The sequence below is a fragment of the Nipponia nippon genome, unplaced genomic scaffold, assembly GCF_047370975.1.
Source record: "Nipponia nippon isolate SJK-2023a ecotype South Korea unplaced genomic scaffold, ASM4737097v1 scaffold_1, whole genome shotgun sequence".
Lineage (NCBI taxonomy): Eukaryota > Metazoa > Chordata > Aves > Pelecaniformes > Threskiornithidae > Nipponia > Nipponia nippon.
Window position 1 is genome coordinate 76,259,002 of NW_028262290.1, and position 8,006 is coordinate 76,267,007.

At 54.9% G+C, this 8,006-nt stretch overlaps 1 protein-coding gene across 5 annotated transcripts; it reads left to right on the forward strand.

The window, feature by feature from the left end:
- On the forward strand, window positions 1–6,060 carry LOC148057425 (fidgetin-like protein 1). Of its 5 annotated transcripts, none has more exons than XM_087760141.1 (2): window positions 1–127; window positions 2,989–6,060. In XM_087760141.1, the coding sequence occupies exon 2, from the start codon at window positions 2,997–2,999 to the stop codon at window positions 5,076–5,078; it is 2,082 nt and encodes a 693-aa protein (XP_087616267.1). In that variant the 5' UTR covers window positions 1–127; window positions 2,989–2,996; the 3' UTR covers window positions 5,079–6,060. The 5 variants fall into 5 exon arrangements, with proteins under 5 accessions (XP_087616267.1, XP_087616260.1, XP_087616276.1 ...); XM_087760134.1 differs by lacking the exon at window positions 1–127 and adding an exon at window positions 347–675; XM_087760150.1 differs by lacking the exon at window positions 1–127 and adding an exon at window positions 701–1,068.
- Window positions 6,061–8,006: the final 1,946 nt, after the last annotated feature.

The window sequence follows — 8,006 nt, forward strand, 5'->3', positions numbered from 1 at the left end:
CGCTCCCGGCGCTGGTTGGCCGCGCCTCCCGGAGCCCCGTTGCCCCCGCGGGGGCGGGGGCGGGGCCCGGGGCGGAGCCCGGGGAGGGCGCGGGATCCGCGGAGGCGGCGGGCGGCGGCCCTGGCCGGTGGGTGTGCGCGCGGGCGGGCGCGCGGCGGGAGTCGCGCGGCTGCCGCGGCCGCGCTGCGGGTCCCCCCCGCAGTGCCTCGCGCTCCGAGGGGCGCGCGGCGGGCCCGGCCGTTGGCGGCGGTTGGCGACCGTTGAGCCCCCTCTCCTCCCCCCCCCTCCCGTCCCCTCCGGCGTGAGGGCCCTCGCTCCGCTTCCGCGGCTGAGCCGGCAGGGGAGGCCCGCCCCGCCCCGCCCCGGCGGTTCCGCGGCGCGGGGTCCCTTCGCCCTGGTGCGGAGGGACGAAGGCCGCCGGGGAGGCCTCGGGGCCCGGGCCTCGGCTTCCCCTCCCCCGCTGCGGTGAGGGGGGTCGGCCCGCTTGAAGCTGCGCCGGTGGCGGCTCCTGAGCTGAGCGGCCCTGCCCGGGCCTGGGCCTCGCCGGCGGGACGGTGGCGGCCCCTGCGTGCTGCGCGGCCGCGGAGAGGGCTGAGCCGTGCCCGGGCCGCTGGCGTGCGTCCCTGCCGCCGTCCTTGCCTGTGGGCCAGCGGGCTTGCCCCGCGTGTGGAATGGGTAGGTGTGCTCACGCGTGCTCACGTGCGGGTGTAATGACGTCCCGCAGGCCTGTCGGGCGGTCACTTCCCCCTCCGCCTGCTGAGGCTGAACACTCGCGTGCCAGAAATCCGTTATTGGCAGTGCTTTGGTAAAGCCCCGCCGTTGGACGCTTACGTGAAAGCCTGGTGCCCACGACGTCGAGGAACAGCTTGGGCTGGTGAAGGACTGGCTGTCCCTGTGCGCGTTTGGCTGGCTCTTGGGGAAAAATCGTGAGGCTGTGAGGACCGCTCCTAGGAATTAGAGTCGGGAGCGAATATGACATTAGAAGACACCGAAGAAGAACAATCAAACGGAAATTTTAAACCAGCTGCCACCGTTTGCTTATTGTGACCTTCCCTCAGAGCTGTGAAGGTGATCGCGAAGTCTTTAGGAAGCGGTGGCGAACTTGAGCTTTTATATTCTGAGTGCTGTCAATCTGTGGAAGTACTTCATGGGAGCAGATCCCGGCTACTAAGCCCGGTCTTCTGAGCTTAGCTTTTACGTTTCATAAGATGTCTTTGATTCAACAGTTACAAAAAAGTTATGTGCACGGTGACGGTTATTTAGTATGTTGTTCAGCAGTTTAGAGAAAAGAAAGACGGGGCTGCACCCCTTCCACCTCCTGTTCACCGGTCGCGCAGCTGCAGAGGGGTTATGGTGGGAATTTGCACCTCATTCGGTAGGCGCCAGTTAGACTTCTCACGGTACAAAAGTTGACAGTCATTTTTCAGAGGAAATCTTATGTTTGTGGTGTTTTATTTTTTTTTTAATTGGCTTCCCATGTAAAGGCACTGAATGTGCAAGGAAAAGGTGTTTTGGCTTTTCTAAACAGCTCTATGAAATTGGGCTGAAGTCCAAAAAAACCCCAAACAAAATAATTTATCTCATTGTTTTAGTACGTGCGTAACCCCTCCTGCCATAGTCGTATTGTGCTCTCTGTTGTCTTACGCTGGTGCAGGAGGGTTTGAAAGCAAATAGAGAGGACCCCCCGCACAGCCCGTGTTCCTTCAGGTCTGTCTCCCCCGTCTTGCATGTACCTTGCGCCCGCACAGTAATCGGCGCTCATGGAGGGTCTGTAGCTGGCTCAGAAGAAGGTTGCAAGGTGACTCGTCCTCTGTTGGAAGGGGTGCAGCCTGTATGGGCCTCCACTTCAGCAGGTTGTGTTTCAAGTATTCCCTGGCTGGAATGTCCCGGTGCATATTGAAGTTAGAAAAAGAGAAATTAGAATTGGATGTATTTCGGTCACGTCATAGATAAGACGTGTGCCCCTTACGGACAGATGAGACGATCGGAAGTACCGTGTGTTAGGAGCTGTCTGCAAAGCTGTTGAGGCTGTGGTGGATTCCTCTAGTTTGGCTTGCGCCTGTGTCTCTTCTGAAACGATGAATTCTTGACGTGACCAGAAATGTCTCTGCACCTGGCACGTTGCAGAGAAAGCCTTCCTTGAGAAACCATCGTAAGCACGAGCACACCTTTTCAAGGCTGGCAAAATGCTCCTTCCTAGCCAAACGTCATCTTTCCTATTTCTTAAACTAAAAAATTGCTGCAGAAATTCCGCTTTCTAAAGCTGCGACACAAGCATCGCTTCAAACACACGCGAGCTTTGTTTCTCTGAAATAGAAAACGGGGAGGTTTTAGTGTGTTCTGAATGGAAGGAATCGTTTTGAACATTTGCTGTGAATCTGCAAACATTTTCTTGATCTGAGAGTTTACTAAATTCAGGCTTGTTCTTTCCACTTTTACCTCCCCTCAGAGACTTCACGTAGAGTTTTATCTACGAGCTTCACCGTTGCATTTTTTTTTACCATCACGGTAATAAATTTTATCGTTCTGACAGTGATGTGTAACCTGTCCTCCTCTGCACTGTGCCATGTTCTGTCCAGTAAGAGCGAAAGCACTGGTGATTTCATTTAACAAGGCCAATTTTTGTTTGGCCATCTGTTACCGTTCTTTGCAGTCTGCTTACCTCCCAGGAGACCTCTGGTGAGCAGCAAACTCTCTCTCTTTTTTTTTTTTTTTTCTTCTTTTTTTCCCCCTTCTTTTCTTTCTTTGGAGAAGGAAGGAGAAGAGAGAACCTCCGTCGAAATGGCTTTACAGCACAAAGCTGGTTGCTTTTTGGAAATGGTGAAGTGTCCAGACTGGCTGGGTGGCTCACAAGATCTGCTGTGCTATTTCTCTCAATTAAAATAACGTATGCTTTCGTGTATGTGTGTCTAGGAAAGGGGGAAGGCAGCCAAAGCAAATAGCTGTGCGGTGCATTTTATAACAGCAGGTATTTTCTGTGTGTTGCAGTGTCAGTGATGGAGACCCCCACCCACAGCACGGTGCACCTGAGCGACTGGCAGAAAAGTTACTTTGCTGTTACCTCTGGCGCCTGCACACCCGGCCAGAAGGCAGACGAATACCGTGCCAAAATCCTGCGTATTCAGTATGCATGGGCAAACTCCGAGATCTCCCCGGTCTGTGCTGCCAAGCTGTTTAAAAAATACGCAGAGAAATACGCTGCGATTATTGACTCTGACAACATAGAGACTGGCTTGAATAACTATGCTGAAAACATTTTGACTTTGGCAAAGTGTCAGCAAAACGACAGTGACAAGTGGCAATCTGCCTTGACAAGGGATAATGTGTTTGAATTCAAGTGTGTGCAAGAGAGGATGCAGGCTGGCAAGAGTTTCCAGCGCTCTCAGGTGGCGCCAACAGGCGCCTGCGTACTCGCTGATAACGGGGTCAGCGCCTCTGCCGCTCCGGGGCTTCCTCAGCTCCGTATCTTCAGCAGTGCCGGAGAGACGGAGCTCTGTGCTGGCTCAGCAAAATGTGCAAGTCGGGGAGCAGATCTCCTTGAGCATCCCTCGTCTTCAAAGTGCCTTCGAAGCAGCGTGCCTCCTGCGACCAAAACTTCGGATGCGCTTCCTGCCTCTTCAGCCTCCTTGAACGAACAGGTTCGTGCAGGTTTGCAGGCGACTCCGCTGTTTGGCAGCAAAGAAGCGGCGAGTCGTAGTTCTCTGACGACGTCGAGCAGCTGTCGCGATGGGCAAAATCTGCCTCTTTCCAGTCAGTCGGCTGCACCTGCGTGGTCCGCGAGCTCTGGAAAAAGAAAAGCGTTTTATGGTCTGGCTGAGGAAGGCAGCGCGAGCGCGGTGGTTGCGAGCCTTGCTCCGTGCCAGGCTTCCATTAGTACAGAAGCCGGTAGTTTTTCAGGGACCAGAAAGAGAAGTGAGGAGAGCAGTGTTCCTGGTTTCAGAACTGCAAGAGAACAGCTGTGGGTGGACCAGCAAAAGAAATCTCAAAACCTCCCCCAGCGTGCCCCAGTCTCGTCCTACGGAGGTGTAAAAAAATCCCTGGGCGCAGGCAGATCTCGGGGCCCCTTTGGCAAGTTTGTTCCTCCGGTTCCAAAACAAGAGGGAAATGAAAACGGAGGCGCCCAGTGTAAACCTCACGCAAGAGGACCGACGGATCCGTCGCTGCCTGTAGACGAGCGACTGAAAAACATAGAGCCCAAAATGGTTGAACTGGTTATGCACGAGATCATGGACCACGGGCCTCCTGTCAGCTGGGACGACATTGCCGGAGTGGAATTTGCTAAAGCCACCATAAAAGAAATAGTGGTCTGGCCTATGCTGAGGCCAGACATCTTCACTGGGTTACGTGGCCCTCCGAAAGGAATTCTGCTCTTTGGCCCCCCTGGCACTGGCAAGACTCTCATAGGCAAGTGCATCGCGTGCCAGTCCGGAGCGACGTTTTTTAGCATCAGCGCCTCTTCCCTGACTTCCAAGTGGGTAGGCGAGGGGGAAAAGATGGTCCGTGCGCTGTTCGCCGTGGCGCGATGTCAACAGCCAGCAGTGATTTTTATCGACGAAATTGATTCTCTGTTGTCTCAGCGCGGAGATGGGGAGCACGAGTCGTCGAGAAGAATCAAAACTGAATTTCTGGTCCAGTTGGATGGGGCAGCGACCTCCTCCGAAGATCGTATTCTAGTGGTTGGAGCAACAAATCGACCCCAAGAAATCGATGAAGCTGCCCGGCGGAGGCTCGTGAAGAGGCTGTACATTCCTCTTCCGGAAGCCTCAGCTAGGAAGCAGATTGTCACCCGCCTGATGTCAAAGGAGCACTGCTCTCTAAACGAAGAGGAAATCGAGCTCATAGTTAGGAAATCGAACGGATTTTCTGGGGCAGACATGACACAGCTCTGTCGAGAAGCTTCCCTGGGCCCCATCCGCAGCCTTCAGTCCACGGACATTGCGACCATCATGCCAGAGCAAGTACGGCCCATCGCTTTTCTGGACTTTGAGAGCGCCCTGAGAACCGTGCGGCCCAGCGTCTCCTCGAAGGACCTGGAGCTGTACGAAACGTGGAACCAGACGTTCGGCTGCGGCAGATAGTCGCATCCTAGCGGCGTCACTGAAACGTTTCTGGAGCCCCGTCGCCTATTAAGCCCGTGATAATTTAGGGTGTCTGCAGTTGTTTTTGTTTCTGTCTTGGAAATAAATCTTCCCGTGTTGTGCAGGCAGATGCCTAGGCCCTGGCCTGGGGTTTAGCCAACTGAAAAGGCCGTGAGAAGCTGCTGGTCACGACATGAGACATTGCTGAACCCACGTAGCAGAGCGAGAAGCTGACAAAAATTACAGACGGCTGCTGTGAAGGGTGGCCGAATTTCCCTGACGGTTGAGGGGAAGCTGGTCAAACCTCACACAGAATTGAAGGGAGCATTGGGGGGGACCTTGCAGGGCCCGCTGTGCTGTGTCAGTGACGCCATGCGAGGCTGCGGGGACCCGGGCGTGATACCAGAAGTACCGGTTTTGGGCAGGGCTGTAGCGGAACTGGGACTGATGGGGAAAAGTAGTTAGGGGCGCATTGTCTGGGAAGAGACGGGAGCAGGGGAAGGAACGAGTCAAGGTGGACGTGGGAAGATCAGAAGGGTGGATAAAGGGGGACGGTCTCCTGTAAGCAGTGCTCTTGTCTGACAGTCCTGCGCCAGCCCCATCGCTGCAGTCTGTCCCAGCTGCTTATTAAATCCTTTTTCTGATGATTTTCTGCTTGACCTTGCTTTCTGTGCTGTGGCTGTGCCTGTGGGCGTGTGCTCGCAGGAGGTCTGGGCACCTGCAGCTGGAGCAGAGGCCCTGGGTCATAGGGGCTGTAGGGTGTGAGGGCCAGCCATGGGCTAGCCAGTGTGTTTCGGGCCAGGTGCTGCAGGGATCCCGCAGTGCGTGCAGGCTTCGCTAACAAAACTCACGAGCAAACTTGAAGCTGGGCTAGCTGGCAAGTAGGAGGAGCCCAGCACCTGGAAAGAGCCAAGACCTGAGCCCGTGGCAGAGTAAGGGGGCTGAGGGCCTGGGCATGGATGTTAGACACACTTAAATCCCATGGCGATGTTTGAACGCTCCACAAGTGTGGTGGTCTTAGAATCATAGAACATCCTGAGTTAGAAGGGACCCACACGGATCATCGAGTCCAACTCCTGTCCCTGCATAGGACAACCCCAAAATTCACACCGTATGTTTGAGGGCATCGTCCAAATGCTTCTTGAATATTGTCAGGCTTGGTGCCATGACTGCCTCCCGGGGGAGCCTGTTTCCAGTGCTCCACCCCCCTCTGGGTGAAGAACCCTTTCCTAATGTCCAACCTAAACCTCCCCTGGCGTATCCTCCTGCCGTTCCCTCGGGTCCTGTCATTGGTCATCAGGGAGAAGAGATCAGCGCCTGCCCCTCCTCCTTCCCTTGTGAGGAAGGTATAGACTGTGATGAGGTCTCCCCTCAGTCTCCTCTCCTCCAGGCTGAACAGACCAAGTGACTTCAGCTGCTCCTCGTACAGCTTCCCCTCTAAACCCTTCACCATCTTCGTGGCTCTCCTCTGGAGACCCTCTAGCAGCTTCGTATCCTTTTTGTACTGTGGTGCCCAAAACTGCACACAGCGCTCAAGATGAGGCCGCACCAGTGCAGAGTAGAGCGGGACAGTCACCTCCCTCGACCGGCTGGCAATACAGTGCTTGATGCACCCCAGGACACGGTTGGCCCTCCTGGCTGCCAGGGCACGCTGTTGGCTCGTGTTCAACTTGTCGTCGACCAGAACCCCCAGACCCCTCTCCACGGGGCTGCTCTCCAGCCTCCCGTTCCCCAGTCTGTGTGCACATCTGGGGTTGCCACGTGCCAGGTGCAAAATCCGGCACTTGCCCTTGTTAAACTTCAGACGGTTGCTGATTGCCCAGCTCTCTCATTTGTCCAGATCTCCCTGCAGGGCCTCTCTCCCAAGAGCTCCTCCCAGTTTTGTGTCATCGGCAAACTTAGATAGTAGTCCTTCAAGTCCTGCGACCAAGTCATTTATGAAGACATTAAAGAGCACTGGCCCCAAGATGGGATCCCTGCGGCACCCCGCTAGTGACTGGTCACCACCCTGATGTGACCCCGTTTGCTATAGCCCTTTGAGCCCGACCCGTCAGCCAATTGCTCTCCCATTGCATTATGTGTTTATCCAGCTGTATGCTGGACATTTTGTCCAGGAGGATACTGTGAGAGGCAGTATCGAAAGCTTTACTGAAATCCAAAAAGATTACCTCGAAGATGTAGAAGATTACATTCTTGTGAAGCTGGAGAGTGCGGGGGCTGCGTGGCTCGCTGGTGAGCTTCAGTCCTGTTCGGCTGGAGATGCGGGACGAGGCGGGGCTGTGGTGTTGGGTTTATGTGAGCGCGTTTGCTGCGTACGTGCGTGCTGGTAAAGGCGCTGCTTGCGCTGTGTTCTCTGCGTGTGTGTGCGCGTGTTTGTGTGTATCTGCCGCTCTTCAGGGGCTCAGCCTCACTCCTGGCTCGACCCGCAAGCAAAACCGGCAGCAGCTGCATCCATCCATCTATCCATCTCTGCATCCATCTTCTCCATCTAAGCTGGGAGAAGCCTCAGTCTGAGAGCGCACCCGACTGGGCTCTAGTGGCCGGGAAGGAGAAATCCCATGTCCCGACGTCAACTGGGTTCCTCTGCTCCTTCAGAAGTCTTCACGTAACAATGGGAGAATTCCTCGCCAGCTTGTACCTGGTGTTCTTCCCTACGGTCCGAAAGAAGTGCACAGCCTTCTGTCCACGTAACCTGTCCTCGCCCACGGCCTGGACAGAGCTGCCCCTGAAGGGAAAATAAGTTCAAAGCTTTCCTTTGGATTCTTTTGTTAGTGTGGCAGAGCTGGCTGCAGTGGTGTCCAGGCTTTATCTTCAGTTTCTCGAAAGCGTTTTTTCTCCTCTGGAGGAAAATGCAGAGCTTAAAAGCTAGTTGTACTTAGATTTTTCTGAAAATGGATCAACGCTGTTTAGCTGGCACTTTTTAAAGTA